This window comes from Pteronotus mesoamericanus, unplaced genomic scaffold (assembly GCF_021234165.1).
Source record: "Pteronotus mesoamericanus isolate MK-2021 breed Mesoamerican mustached bat unplaced genomic scaffold, CSHL_Meso_final contig_20, whole genome shotgun sequence".
NCBI classification, from domain to species: Eukaryota; Metazoa; Chordata; class Mammalia; order Chiroptera; family Mormoopidae; genus Pteronotus; species Pteronotus mesoamericanus.
In genome coordinates, this window is record NW_026555085.1 from 37,114,520 (window position 1) to 37,131,072 (window position 16,553).

At 37.1% G+C, this 16,553-nt stretch overlaps 1 protein-coding gene across 2 annotated transcripts in view; it reads left to right on the top strand.

The window, feature by feature from the left end:
* Window positions 1-16,553, top strand: part of MYO6 (myosin VI) — a 148,797-nt gene that overhangs the window by 56,169 nt on the left and 76,075 nt on the right. For both annotated transcript variants that reach the window (XM_054569637.1, XM_054569638.1), the window contains exons 2-3: window positions 8,904-9,046; window positions 13,895-13,964. In XM_054569637.1, coding sequence (XP_054425612.1) covers window positions 8,930-9,046; window positions 13,895-13,964 — 187 coding nt within the window. In that variant the 5' untranslated portion in view covers window positions 8,904-8,929. The remainder of the gene's footprint in view (window positions 1-8,903; window positions 9,047-13,894; window positions 13,965-16,553) is intronic.

Consider the following 16,553-nt stretch of genomic DNA (forward strand, 5'->3'; position numbering starts at 1 on the left):
TAGCGTAGTAGGTGTCCTGTAGGGTCTGTGGCACAGTCTCCCTATCACCCAAGTTGGGTACTCAAGGTATGCCCTCCATATGGGCTGAGTACACCCTCTTGTTGTAGTTGAGCCTTAATTGCTTTTGGCAGGTCAATGGGAGGGACTTAGTCAGGCTAGTCAGCTGTAAGGACTGGCTGTGACCACTGACCACCAACTTCCACTGTCTGTGGAGGATCACCTGTGTAGGGGCAGGGTGAAGGTGCTCCGAAGTGGTCTGTAGCTGTTCACTGGGTGCTCAGGCTCTGGAATTTCCTTGGCAATACAGGCCAAGGTCAGTCCTCACTTGTGTTTTGCCCTGGGCCACCCTGCCTGAGCTATAAAGCAATCTGAGATGGCTGCTACTTGTGCTGGGCTTAGATATTCCCAGGTGAAGCCAAGCTATGAATCTAGGCTGGCTGTGGTTAATGCTGGGCCTGGGGCCACTTAGCAAGAGGTAGAGAGGCTGGGGACTCACTGAGGCTGGCTCTTGCTTGAGAGGATTTAGGAAGTTGTGAAGCAAGAGCAGACTCCATGGTGGGGCAAGCAATGTTATCCAGATTGATGGAGTCTCAGATATGGCACCGGCCTGCTGGCTCTGTGGCTCTGACGGGGGGAGGGTTTAAAAAAGGGACATTGGCTTCTGCCTACCTTTCTGTCTGAGAGAAAGCTGTCCCCCAGCTCTCGCCTTGGTGCCAGATAGTTCTCCCCGTATGGTACTGGTTCCTTTCAAGCTGCTACTCCGGTGATGGGGCTCAAAGGGAGTGAGTCTGAGTAAGTCTGTGTGTGGGTTCTGTGAGAGGAACTGCTTGGGACTCCAGAATTTTCTTCCACCGACTCAATCCCTGCTGGTTTTTGTAGCCAGAGTTATTGGGACTTATCTTCCTGGCACTGGAACCCTGGCCTGGGGGACCTGATGTGGGGCTAGGACTTCTTGCTCCTGAGATATCCCTCCCAAATTTTTATCCACCACACATGGATGTGGGACTAGCTTGTTCGGCATCTCTGCCTCTCCTACCAGTCTGGATGGATGTGGTTTCTTTAATTCCTCAGTTGCTGGACTTCCATTCAACTCCATTTCTGATGGTTCTGAGTGATGGTTGTTCTATATTTCAGTTGTAGTTTTGATGTGGTTGTGCGAGGGGGCAAGTTGTATTTACCTATGCTGCCATTTTTACATAATTAATCCTTGATTGTTGTTGGCATGTCAACGGGGGAGGGAATGACCCTTACTTAGGCTGACTGGTTATGAGGAATGGTTGTGTTTACAGAGGACAAATATTTGTGCAAGGGCTGACCGCCTGTAGCATGATTTGCTTTAGTAGGGCTCCGGTGCCTGCTGAGTTTGCCCTTTGTGTATGTTTGAATAGCTGAATTGAACTTCATACCACCTGTGTGGAGAAAGTTCAGTTAATCTTCAGTTTCTGGTTTTGTGTGATATATGTGTGCATATACATTCACACACAACCCAAGTTGTTAGTAGAGGTAAAAATATTAGCATTATGAATTACATAAGCCTTATTGAATATTATAGATTTTACTGGCTCATTAATGAAAGAATGATAGAGATTACAATGCTACAATACCTTCTACGCTTTTTAAAAACATATCTCTCAGAGTTTATTACTCCTGATCACAGCATTTGAGACTTTTTTCCCTGTTTAACAGCTTCTCATCTTCGGAGAACTTTCTGGCCTGAACTATGTGGCATTGAGATCATCTCTTTAAAATGACTCTTGTTATTTTAGGTAAAAATCTTCAACTTCTATTTTGGGACATTTTAGATTTAAAATGCCAGAGATGTCACAGAAGTGTTTAAAAGATTAAGGATTGTTCAGACTTCTTTTCACCTTGATTAATTATAGTATACCATCTAGATTGTGATTTTACTCACATGTACGTCTTTTAATATAAAAAAAATCTGAATAACATTGGCCCAAGGCCTCAATTCATGCTGCAGAGTGTTTCAACTTGAGCATAGTGGGGTTGTTTTTACAAAGGTAGGATTCTTCTGGAAAAAATTCCTTTTGGTTTGAAGACCAACTTCATTTCTTGAAATTTGATTTTGCTTTTCATTAACCACTTATTGGGAGACCAACATTGTTTGTTGGTGGAGAAAATTAAAGTCTTTTATAAACTCCTATTTTGAAAGACCGATAAACCTAAGAAGCTAATTTTATATCTAGCACTAATTTCAGAACTAGGCAAGTTCTGAATATAATTATTGGACAATAAATAAAATAAGTCACAGTGTATGGAAAATTTAAATCACCTGTGGACCTATGACTATTAAAATCAAAAGAGTGTCAATAGCTCGCCTACACATTTTTCTTTTTTGATGTTTAGACTGAAAAACTTTAGAGCTCTGTATTTTCAGTATCGAAGCTTAAATCAGTGTTTGATGTATAGTAGGTGCTTAGTAAATACTCACTGAAAAATAAATGAATAAATGCCAAAATTATTTCTCAACTAAATTGAGGTAGTCAGTTTTTAGATCTTGTTACCTTAAGATGTTTTCTAATGTTGTTTCTTTGTCTTGAGTTTGGACTTAGTGATAGGTATTTTCTCCCCCTTGTTAATAAATGTTCATTGCTGATATAACCAAGACATTCACAGTAAAATTTAATACTAATGTTTAATGAATGCATAATACAATATTATAGCAATTCAATAATTCCTGTACTTGTAAATATTTTCTAGAAAGGCATTTTAAATGTAACTTACTGACTTAAGGGAATCCTGCTGAAGTGTTCTTGAGAATTTTGGTGCACAAGTAAGTTCTTACGGTACTGAAATGCTTAGGGAAAAATTGTACTAGGTACTCAAAAAACACACCAGCAATGGCCAACTGTTACCTGGTGCCCAGTTTTCTCACAGTGTCTGGACACTAGGGAAGCTAATAGGCTTCAGGACACACTGATACAGATGAGAGAAGTTGCCAGTTTAAAGCTTGTGTGCCAAGGGTACACATAACATTCTTTTGATCAGCAAGGCTAGGGCCTAGCCAGGTGAAAGAGTAGTCTTTTCAGAAGGCAAATTTGATACATCTGCCCCTACTCCCTTACCCCCAACTAGAATTTAAGATCCTGAAGGGCAGGGATTTTTGCCAATTTTGTTTACTGCTGTATTCCAAGTGAGTGTTTTCCTATAATAAAGATCCACAAGGCTAGAACATGTCTCTTTTTGCCCAACATCTGGGGACTTAGCAGTATGTGGTACATAGTAGGTGGCTAAGTAAATAAGCTAATAGAATGAGTGACTCTGGAAGACAATTTTTAGGTTTTTTTTTTTACCTGTGTTATGCTTTTTCCTATCCTTTTTGGTATCTTATTCCAGCTTTTTCAGACCAACTATAAATTACTTTTAACTAATGCTCAATTTCTTATACCTTAGCTAATAAAATATAAGACATTATCATTATCATAGCTTTAATTTTTAAAAAGATTTTATTTTTTTATCTTTAGAGAGAGAAAGAGTGGGAGAGAAACATCAGTGTGTGGTTGCCTCTCACGCTCCCCTCACTGGGGACCTGGCCTGCAACCCAGGCATATGTCCTAGACTGGGAATTGAACCGTCAGTTCGCAGGCCGGTGCTCAGTCTATTGAGCCACACCAGCCAGGACATATACCTTTAATTTTTAAAGTGTAATCTTTGAAGGAAATGGTAACATAACAGGTGATGGCTCATATTTCATGCTATGGATCTTCTTGTCCTACTCATGGCACATGGTCATTATTAAGATCATTGGGGGAGATGCAGACAAAAAAGGATGTAGATGTGTGTGTATTTGCCTCCAACATGTTTGCTCCCCAGAGAGACTCTTGGTGATATACTTCTTACCTTTCAACAAGAATAAATGAAAGGTTAACATAGTACCTCTGAAAGGCTACAGATTGCCTTTTATAGATTGCTTAATGCTTCTGTAGATTATTTCTATATAAATTACTATAGGGCCTACTGTAAAAATGTCAATTATCAAGTAAGTACTAAAAATGATAATTTTCAGTTGATCATAGGGTATTGTAGAGTATTCCCTCTCTTTTCCTGAATAACTTAACGAATTTCAAGAATTTTAAATTTACTTAACTGATTCCAGTGATTCTAACAGTTATTTTTTACTTTATATTTCTGCCATGCACATACAGTCAATCTTTAATGTGTTTTGAGTCAAGTAGCACTGGGAATTGAGACTGTCCTTTAAAAATTCAATTCATAATATCTTTTTAAGTAGTCTTCCTATGCAAACAATGTTTGTAGTAAATGTGACTGTTAGAATAAGATAAGTTCAGCTGGGAATCTAGGCCAGAATCACCTGGCCCAAGGGCAGTCGATGTCTTTGATGATAGCACTCAGTGTGGCTGTCTCTGGGTCGTACTGCTCCATTTTGGACTAGTAGTTTGCCTAAGTATAACGTTCTAAGTTGGAAATCATTTTCCTTCAGAATTTAAAAGGCATTGTGTTGACTTCCTGCTTTCAGTGTTGCTGAAGCCATTTTGATTTATTATCCTTTGGATATGACTGGTATTTTTTCCCCTTATCATTTCTAAGGAAATGTGTAGCATCTTTGTTGTTGGCATTCTGAAATTTGACATGGTGTGTTTTTGTGTGTCTTTTCCCCAGTTATTGTTTTGATGACTTAATGGGTGAATATTCTTTTGCTATTTCAAAGCCTTCTCCCTTCTTTTCTTGCCTTCTTACAGCTGGCATGGGGGTCGGGGAGGATGCCTGCTCTTTCTGGTATTTTGGTGCTGAATCTTTTCACTTGTCTCATTTTCTTATCTTTTTTTTTCTACTGCTTCTTTTTCCTCCTATTTTCTATCTGTTTTTCTTGGCTTTCTGAAAAATTGTTTCAACTTTATTTTCTGTATCTTCCAGCGAGTGTTTCATTTTTGTTACTATGTCATTAAAGGAAAATTATTCTGACGCTTGTTAAAATGCCAAGGAAACTTTGTTCAGGACTCTTGCACTAGGGATGTGTTAGTCAGCTTAGGGACTGGAAGTGCGAGACCAGGCTGCAGCATGGTTGGGTTCTGTTGAAGACTCGCGGGCTTTCAGGCGGCCACCATCTTGTTGAAAGCTCACATGGCTTTTCCTCCCTGTGTGTTGGAGGGGGGGTCAGGGTGGAAGAGGAGGTAAGGGGATGGGGAGAGAGAAAGACCTTCCTCTTTTTATAGGGCTACCAATCTTGTTGGATTAGAATCTCACCTTTATGACATCATGTAACCTTAATTACATCCTAAAAGCCCTGTCTCCAGATATAGCCACAGTAGGGGTTAGGACTTCAACACATGAATTTTTTTGGGGGGGAGGAACAGTCACAATTCGATCCATAGCAAACACATAAATCGATCTGTAACACAGTTACAATAGGGGAGAGAAATCATGCTCAAATCAAATACAGCAAAGACTGCTGGGGGATTTACAGCCAGTGAGCAGAGTTAGGTGGGCAGGTGGGTACAAAATAATTGAGAGGAAACAGCAAGGGTAGGGGATGAAGAACTTGATCAGATAGGAAGGCTGGGAGAACTTCTCTAAACTGGTTTATCCAGGCCCAACAAAGACAGGACAGACAAGGAAGGCCTAGGCGAGACCTAGTCAGGGAGGTTCGGAAGAGCCTAACAAAAGTTGGTCAGAGAGAGCTTTTGTCAGCACGTGGCAATTTTTGCTTGCATGCTTTTAGTAGTTTCTGATTCCAGAGACCTATTTTCTCCAAAGAATAACCTCTAGGCTTCGCTTGGGGTGGTGTGTGAGTGGGGAGTCAGTTGCCCAGCAATATGGAGAGAGAGAGAGAGAGAGAGAGAGAGAGAGAGAGAGAGAGAGAGAGAGAGAGAGAGAGAGAGAGAGAAACTGGTGTTAGGAAATCTGTTTCTCAGGCAACTTCCACCTAGTCTTCCATATGTCAGATTCCCTCTTTTCACCCTTGGTTCTAAAAGTATCTTTGTACTGTAGTTCTTACATCTTTTTGAGATTGAGTGATTTAATTTGAGTTGTCTTTTATCTTTCCCCATTCCTGGGGATTCAGCTTTCTTGGGTTTGTTGTTAATTGCTTCCCAACCATTTGCTTTCCAACTTTCAAAATGTTGTTTTTGTCTCCTCTTTGGTTCTTCCCATCCTTGTGGACTAGTGTGTTTTTAAGGAATTTCTTTACTGTAGATTTAGAGTTTGAAGAAGAACATTAGATGTGTACCTTTAAGTCTGTTATTTTAACTAGGAAGCTGCAGTAAATGGTTTACATGGGAAAGCCATTTGAATATTTCAAAGGAATTTGCCATTCTTTTTTGGACTTTGGGGGCTTTGCTTGCTGTGATTTTTTTTTTCCCTCCAGATACTTAATTATTCCTAAATGACACCTTGCAACTATTCTGTAATTTCCCTTTTTATTTAGAACTATCACAAAATCTTTTTTTTTAACTTTACTGGTGGCTTCATACAAGGGATATGGGGAAATATAAGGGGAAGAAGTGACTAGCATGTATTGGGTGTCATTAAAATGGTGATCTCAATTTTATGTCACTTAATCCTTATAGCAATTCTGTAAGGTAAGTGATATTATCACATATGGGTAAGGATAGAGATAACGATCAGAGAGATTAAGTAACTTGCTTAAGAGCTAGTCAGACAGCGGTGGTGGTTAGGTATTAAAACCTTGCAGTTTTTTCTAGTCTACCGTCTCCGTTTACTCTTTTCAAACGGTGAACAATTTATTCATGTGCTCAGTGAATATTGAATTGCCTGCTCTGTGCTGGGCCTGGAGACAGTGGGAGGACTGCCCTGATGGAACAGGACTGGCATGATCAGATTTACCTTTCAATAAGATTTTTGGTGATCTGTGCAAATTGGCAAGTGTAGGAATATGCAGCTAAGTTAATTATAGAAGTCCTGGTAGAGTGCCATCTTGGTTTTGGTTAGGATGGCAGAGGAGATACAGAGAAGTGGGTGGATTTAAGCTACTATTGCAGATAAAGCCGACAGGATTGGGGTGGGTGGTGGTGACACGAATTTGGAAGGAGCTGGAAGAATTGAGGGTGACTCCATGTTTGATTTGAACTGTGTGTTGTTGCCTTTACAAAGATATAAGATAGAACAGGCCAGCAGGGGTGGGGGTCAGTGAACAGAGTTATAATATGATAACAGTGTTATATCTCTTAGTTATATCCATGAGGAGGCTTCCAGTAGGCAAGTAAACATCTGGGAACTCAATGGTATCCTAGGTTGGAGAAAAAAATGTGGGTATCACTCACATATAGATGATATTTAAAGCCATAGGACTAGGTATGATTATCCAAGGAAAGTGTGTAGATATAAACCTGAAGCACTCTTACTGAGTCACATCTATAGAGACTTCTCATTTAATTTTTTTTAACTCAGAATCACACTTAAACCTAACAGCATTTGCTTCATGGGGAAAGCAAATTTCAGTGTGTAGCCATGGCACATACGACGCTAACCAACAAGCATATTGCAAACATGCCAATAGTTACAGCCTTTTGATTGAATTATATGCTATACACTCCTGACTTTCATGGGAGACTAGAATTGAGAGCATCAACATGGGAAGTCCCAGCTTTGGAAATGCTACATAAGAGGAGAGTTTTGGCACATGCATGAACTCTTGTTTAAGTATAGATAAGTAATGAAAAAGAAATTTCCATTGAGATGCTAAAACTAGAACAGCTGGGATCACTCAGTAGCTGGTTCACTATTTACACATTAGTCGCATAGAATCCAAGCTCATTAAAAGTAAATATTTTACATATCATGGACCATTTCAGATACTCTCAAAAGGCAGAATTGTAAATGTTAGATCTGAGAATGCCAAGCATGAAAGAAGCTTTATAGGAGCACTTGAAAAATTTGATCTGAATTTATAATAGGAAAAAACTGGAAACAATCTACATGTATGTCCATCAATGGGACAGCAGGTAAACAGTTGTGGTGTAGACATTCCGTGGGCTAGTATACACAACAACATGGTTGAATATCAGAAACATGCTTTTGAATGAAAGCAAAACACAAAAGCATACATTCTGTATGATTTCACTTATATAAAGTTTAAGGAAAGGCAAAAACTAATCTATGATGATAGAAACCAAACGTGGTAGATGTCTGTAGGGAATAGGGATTAGCCAGAGGGAAGCATGAGGAAACTTTCTGGGGTGATGGAAATGTCTGCATATTGATTGGGTGCTTGTTAAAGGGGTATATCCATTTGTTAAGACTTAATTTTGGTGTACTTAGGATTTGGACATTTTATTGTATATAAGTTCTACCTCAGTAAAAGATAAAAAAAACAACAAAAACAGTATGCTGAGTGGTTCTGGAAAGATGTGTATAGGGGATACCTTGGGCAAAGCATCACTGTAGTCTCAGGTTGTCAGGGAAAGTTTCCAGAGGAAGTAATCTCTCACATCTCTCAGATTTATCCCTTCACGTCTAAAATGACTTAGTGTTCAACTCTTAGCTAACTCCACAAAATAACATTTAGTACGAGGATGCCTTTACCTTTTTGTGCAATCCAGAATACTTTAGGTAGTAAAAGGGAGTGCTCTTATAAGCCACACTGGGGCAATAGGTAAAGCTTGAAGCCGTTGTTCTCTGTTTCCGTACTGCTCCACGTATCGTACTCTACTGCGGCCACAACCGAAGGCAGGCAACAGCAGAGCAGGTGCTACCTGAGGGTGGACCAGCCTCTGCTTGGTCCTTATCCATTTGGTTGTGGATAGAGGGAGGATAGGGGTGCAGTAAGATGGGAGGGGTTGGGAATTACCTGTGGAAGAGGGAAGATGTGTTTCTATGAATTGCAGTTTATATGCTAATTTTTAAAAAGGGTATGGTATGTTTTTTGTTTCCAAAGTTATTTATGTTGCTTTGTTTCTTTGAAACAGAATATAGTGGATAGCTCCATTCAAAAATGGAAGATGGAAAGCCCGTTTGGGCGCCACACCCTACAGATGGATTTCAGATGGGCAATATTGTGGATATTGGCCCTGACAGCTTAACAATCGAACCGTTGAACCTAAAAGGCAAGGTGAGTTTCTCAGAAAAATTTCAGAATTTGATTTCTTTTTATATAGATGTCTTCTTTACCAGTGAAGTATTTTAGATATTCCTCACAGAGTCTAATAGGGGAAAGCAGTCTTCTGGTAAGTGAATCTTAGTTTTCTGCTGAGTTATTTGAATCAAAGTACATACACTAGGAAAAAAATGGTGCCCTATGATAAAGTTAGATAGAAATTGAGCCTTTTACTATCACAATTTAAAGAAAAAAAATAGCATGATAAAATATAACATTCTTTATATATAGTACAAAGTTGTTATATATATAATGTATACAATATGTTACAAAGCAAAATAGGAAAAGTGATGGGACTATATTATCAAATTTTGCCTCTTGCTTTAGCTCCTAGATAATTCTTTAAATTTTTAAAAAAATTTATTAACATGGGATTGGAGCAAATTTATTTCTAATAAATAAAGATATTTAAGTCTTAAACATACCAATCTGTTGCTATTTTTACTGTAATGATAGTTTTTAAAATATGAATGCATACTTTAATTTTGCATACATGGTATCTGTTTCCTTTCATGCTTGTATTACAAATTGGAGTTTGGGGAAAAAGGGACCCGGGGTCTCTTTCAGTCTTTTGGGGAACTGTAGGGTCTCTTTCTGTGGGAGATCGTCAAAATTTTCAGTTTAATTAATATTCCTGTTATATAGGTCTTCTGACTAAATTGAATTTCTTGATGTCATTTCTGTTTATGTTGCACTCTGTGAATGTTCATGAGTAATTTATATTCTGTTGATACATGGTTAAGTAATGCCATTTGACTGCCATCCTTCTGGGAACCTTAGAAAAACAACGTGAATCTCTCATGAGTCTTTTCACAGAGAAAACTATTCTGTTACGGTAAACAACCCAGGGACCTAAATGCATAATATATAATGTAGCATGTTAGAGGAGTCTAGTTAAAAATACCCTTGGGAAAGAAAAGACAAAGTGTTTCTTTTTCCCTCCTATTAGCAAGTGCTTATTTGCACTTACAATGCAGTAATATTAAAAAAAAAACCCACAACAACTAAAGAATTAAAAAAATAAGCTAATTTATTTTAGTTTATTTCAACTGGATAGGAGAGGAAAAATTTTCCTCTATTAATTTGGGTCTCTGACTGGGCCTTAGAAACTGATATGACAGATTTATAGTAGAATACATAGAATTTTTATTAATTTTTCACATGCACACTGGAACTAGCTCAAGAGAATGAAGAACTAAAGAGATGTGCAGAGAACAAAGCTTTTATACCTTTTAGGTGAAGAAAGAATTTGTAAAGGATTGATAAGACAGTGGGGTTTGGGCTAGGTGCAGTAAATTGTGGAGAAGCACTTAGGAAGATAAAGGTCAGTATGGCAAGTTTTGTGTGTTCAGATTTCTCCCTTAGCCTCCATTCCCCTTCTCTGGCGATAAGAATGTATGCCTGTCTTCTGCTATTGGCGGGGGGCACCTTTCACATGGGAGTTTTCTGTCCTGCTTTCAGGGATAAAAAGGAGGGTCAGAGTGCCCTTTATGCACCATCTATTTCTTAATATGCCAAAGTAGCGTATTTTGGGATGACAGAAACTTAGTGAGCTTTTCATTATCCTTCAAAGTGTTTTTTTTTTTCAGTTTTCTTTAACATAATGTATACATTATGGACAGTAAATCAGAAAGCCAAAATGAAATGAGGAGTATTACATGCTAGGTATATTCTGTTATTTAGGTATATTCTGTTATATCCATAGGTGACAATAGTTCAGTTCAGGCATAGAAGAAAGTTGACTTATGCATATATACTTTTTCACATTTTAAATATTTTATGTGCTTGCAACTGCTCCTTATGAGTATTAATCAGGTAGACACATAGAAACAATACAGACACTTAAAATGTAAATTGTGAAGCCATAAGAACTGTGGTTCTGCAGATAATTTTATAAACTAAAGTTGAAGTTTTCACAAGCATTTTTTGAGGGTTAACATTCTCAGTAACCACTTTTAATTTTCTCTCCTACTTTCTGATTGAGGTCTTAATAAATTGTAAAGAATATTTATATTAATATGGTTAAAAAGATCAACAAGAGAAGCAGTTTTTTGTCTAGATAATTCATGGTCTGGAGATCATCAGCCTTTAAATATTAAGGAATTAAGTACATAAAGTGATGGACAAGTTAAGTAGATCTGTTTGCTCATACAATGCAAACATAGAACAGGGAATGATTTAACTCTGGGGAACTTGTCTTTGACAATAGCAATGGCTTTTAATGGTTTTCAATTGGGACCCATAGTAAGAAATACATTTTACATTGGATTAGATAATTGTAGTGTGTGTCTTTATAAGAAATAGATTTTACATATCAGTAAGTATGTGTATTTTGTGCATAGGTGTGTATTTATAAATGAGACAGTCAAATAAAACAGCCCTACTCCATGTGATGCATTGTGATATTACCTAATGTCTTTTATTCTGTAAAAAATGCTCTCTTGAACCTTGAGACTGATTTTACGTTCCATATTTGCAACAGATTGGCCTTCAGGCTAAAGCCCTAAATATATGGCATTTAATGTTTGATATTTTCTTTTCCCTGTTTACTTTGCTAGTCTTATCTTTCATCAGCCATCAGTGTTCCCTTCATACTCTTACCATATACCTATTCTTGTATATTATTTTCTTTTTCATTCTCTTTCATCCCTCCCCTCCATTGTTTATCAAGCCCCTACCATGAACCAGGTGACATTGGGTGCTTTTTGTTGTTGTTCACGGTGCTCTTTTTGCCTGGAATGCCACTCTTTAAAGCTTGTTGCTTAGCAAATAGCTATATTTGATTGAGGTCCCTCCTTTTTTAAAGTTTTCCGCAGATACCAAATCCCTCTCTTCTTCTTTATGAAGTAGAATTTACTGCCGATGACTCCTTCCTTCGAGGAGTGGTATAAATTCTTAGCCTCCTGTAATACTTTATTGGAGATATTTGTTTACATTTACCTCTCCCTCCCTGCTAGACTGTAATCTTCTCAAGTGCAGGGACTGTTTTATTTGTTCATTTTGTCATTGGAGCTTGATGTGTGGTAGATGTTTATTGCTGGTGATCATTGTATGCTTGTTACATGATCTTCTCTTGATAGGAGAAAAAGCCTCCTCCCTCTAAGAGGAGACAATTGCCGTATGCAAAATTTCTTTCTCTTTGAGTAGGTGCTTAAAGGGGAGAAGAAGATGGGGGTGATAATTTGGAGGATGGAGGAGGTGGTGGAGAAACTATCTTTTAGGATTCATTACTGGCCCTTCAGTCCTTCTCTTAACCATCTCTTTCTGGGCTCTCTGCATCCTCCACCTCTCTCCCAATTTCTGACCCCCTGGAGCTTCTTTTATTTCATGTAGTCCCTAGCAGGACAGAGCCAGCACCTGCAGTCTGGGGACGCCCCACTCCCATGGCCACAGCTGTGAAAGTAGGCACATGGGACTGGGACGTTAGCAGTTTATTTCAGAATGCATTTTCCTGTAGAATCATTATGATAACTTATAGATTGTTTTATATTACCATTAATATACTTAATGTATGTTATGGATTAGTTTCAATATTATAATCTATCCTTTAAACCTTTCCACATTTATAACATTAAGAACATGTATACTGATTCCAAATTATTAACTTCCAGAGTATTTAGAGCATAACAGTTTTCTAATTTGGGTATGACTGAATTGAGTTAGTACCAGCAGCCTGCATTTATTCCATAAACCATAGAAGTAGCTTCGTCTTGTACTTGTGTGTGTGTGTACACATATATGCATGTGTATATATATCCACTAGTCTAAAATAATTGAACAATTTCTTTTCCTTAGAGTTTTATTTGCTATTGATGGACACTTCAACCACAAGGAGTAATTGTAAATTGCTTGAGAAGTATAAATTTATAGGTTACTGTTAGAATGGCATGGATAAAGTGTAATTTTCTTTAGATGTAATTTGAGATCATTTCTCTTACAGAAATTTACTTTATAAAAATCTTTACAGAGATTTACTTTATAAAAATCTTTATACTGTCTTTTATTTTTTATGTATTTTATTTATTGTTAGAGAGAGGGGAAGGGAGGGAGGAGAGGGAGAGAAACATCGGTTGGCTGCATCTCAAGCACCCCACTCACCGGGGACCTGGCCCACGACCCAGACCTGTGTCCTGACTGGGAACTGATCCAGCGACCTTTTGGTTTGCAGGCCGGCACTCAGTCCACTGAGCCACACCAGCCGGGGCACAAGATACTCTCTTAATTCTAGACTTTCTACCATACATTTAAGTGATATAACAAATACAAACTGTTTGTTCATACCTATAATTTTATGGACCAAATAGTTCTGGATACTATTTATATTTGTAGCACATATCTATACAGGAATTTGTGTCTTACATGTTTTCCTCAAACAGTAGCATTAATTAAATAATAGTATGTTCTGTTCTATCTGATTGAGTGAATGTTACTTTTTTCATTTTAAAAACAAAGTTGCTATATATACAAACCAAAATTTTTTTGAAGTTGTTAATAACATACCCATATATATATTTAATATTAATGTACTTCATGTTTTGTCCTACTCTAGATATTAGAGCACAAGATTTTTAAATTGATTTCCCTTATTGATTTCATGGTCATGGTAATAGTAGATAAGGTTTCTGAGTGAAGTTATTATCCTGTTTTTGGGTTAGTGACTTGTTAAATAATAGGATTGTGTGTTACATTTTAATGAAGAGCATATTTTTGGCATTATTACAATGTATGTAACCAATTAAGCTTCTTTATTCTTCTTACTATTTATAAACCTCTACTTTAATGAACTCTTGTTTTGTTTGTTAGACATTTTTGGCTCTCATAAACCAAGTGTTCCCTGCAGAAGAGGACAGTAAAAAAGATGTAGAAGATAACTGTAAGTATCAAGTTAAAAATAGTTCTCAGCACAGAAAAGGAAACTGTTGCTCCAGAAAAATAAATTAGTGGTTATATTACTAGGTACATGGTACTGGTTCAGAAGAAATGTAGCCTTTTGACAGGAAGATTCACGTGACTGGAGGAGCTCAAAAGCCCTAAATTCACTATTGTCTCACATTTGCAGTTTGGTGAAAGGGTCTCTTGAATGTCTTGCTAGTGTTATCTCAGTTTTGTAAATGTGGGGAATGCTAATAATTTACTATGAAGCGTGAATCAAAGATCTCTTGTTAACAGTTTTGAAAGTTATTTTGAACCCCATCTAGAATCAGATGATATTTATAGTAGTACATGTAGTTCAATAATTTGGAGGTTGAGTCGAGGACCCATTTAATATCATTGTTTGAAGGAAGCAAACATTTAAAAAAAAATACCATGTAATAAATACTAATCGAAAAATGGATTCCACAATGTTATATTAAAATGAAACATTATTTTGATTTATAACTATTTTAGTATGTTTGGTGGAAAAACTTAATTCAGCGAACAAGCCATGTTAATTCTTGCATTTTCAAGATTAAGTAGTAATCATATTTCATTTTTTGTTTGGCAGTATTTAAGAATCATGTCCAGTTGTTTTAGATTTCATTAAATGTATCTGACATTAAAAGCTCTTTATTTAAAGAATAAAGATTAGAGAAAGGACTGTATTTTGTCCATGCTGATTTTCTTTGGAGTTGACATTTGAGTGAGCCTGTGAGACGCCCGTATGTGAACGGGCGGTGTGGCGCAGAGTGATGGGAGAGCTGTGGACTCGGGGAGAGGCTGAGCTGTAGGAAGCTCTGTGCCTGTGGGCGATTTATGCCTCTTCTTTCAGCTTCTCATCTGTAAAATTGCATGCCTGGAGATATGTTTAAAATTCCTTTTTCAGAAAAGATTGTACTTATTTATTTTTAGAGGGAGGGGGAGGGAGGGAGGAAGAGAGGGAGAGAAACATCCATCAGTTGCCTTTTGCACACACACCCCCAACCAGGGACCTGGCCCGGAACCCAGGCATGTGGCCTGACTGGGAATTGAACTGGCAATCTTTTAGTCTGCAGGCTGGCACTCAACCTACTGAGCCACACCAGCCAGGACGATATGTTTAAAATTCTTGGCGTAGTTCTTAACCTCTAATAATCTCTCAATAAATGGTAGCTATTACTATTAGGTATGTGAGATTGGGAAAAAATGTGAAGCTCCCTTCCATTCCAAAATTGATTGGAGAATTTCTCTGATGGGGTAATATATTTTTTTCTAAAGAGCAATAATTAAAATTAAAAAAAGAATGAGAGCCTACCATATCCAAAGTAAGAGAGAATATTATTTTCTGTTAAATCTTGGTAGGGTATTCAGAACTAGCAATTAATCCTTTTCACATATTAAAATAAATGGTTTTTTTTGTTTATATAGCCACATGTGTAGCTAAGCATAACAAATGGTTTTGAATTATTTTAATTCATTTCTTAAATCAATATTTTAAAATATTCTCTTTGTCATTATTTCATCTTGATGTTATACTTGTCTAGCCTTTTAATTTTCCTAGTCTTAGTATAGATATGCTGTATCTTGCAGGTGTTTTCTTGGATGATGCCAGAATGGCAGACTGTTAATGTGTGGATGTTAACTGTTTATATATATATATATGTGTGTGTATATATATGTATGTGTGTATATATATATATTCACATTTAATTGAAATCTCTTTCATGAAACCACATCATTAATGCAGCTTTGATTGTTGTGTTTGGAACACATGTTTTCCAGCTAGCATGGTTTCATGACTTACTAGTTTTTTTGTCTGAGGCTTGCCACTATAGCATTGTCCTCTGCCAAATGACACATTGTTTCATAGGGTTTCATGCATGTGCATATTTCTAAAATTCTGTCCTCCTTTCTGTATCATGGTGGTAATGTGATGGCCAAAAGCTTGATGTATATAGAGGTTCTGAACTATGTGATAAAGTTTCTACTGAATGAGATAAATGAATTGTCTAGTGCCCTAATAATAGCAAAATTTATTACCTAGTTTTACCTCTGGGTTTTCTATGTGAAGGGTTTTAAATATGGAGGTTAGTATGTTAATTTTGCCTTTTTACTTGACTCTTAGGTATTGATAAAATGGGAAAATAATTTAGGGGTGTGAAGTCAGTAATTAATAGCATTTTTTTATGCTGATATTTAACTTAGTATTACTTACATGACATATAATATTCTTCATGAATTATTACCATTAGAATTTGGGAGTAATAGAATATAAACTATAACATTGGGAAGAATCCCAAGAGTTGCTTTTTTCAGTAATGGAATGACTTTTACAACAAAATAACTATAGAATTGATTGACTTCTACTGTGCTGAAGTTGTTTGTAGGTTCCTTTTTTTCTTTCAGTGAATTAGAACCCTGATGAATAAGCAGGGTCGTAAATCTTCAGATAACTCCCTTGTCAGATTCCTGAATGTAATAATTAAGTCACACCCACTCTTTGTTAGAAGCGTTTGGTTTATGCTTGATACATATTTATTATACCAAAATTCTTCTTAGGGAGTTT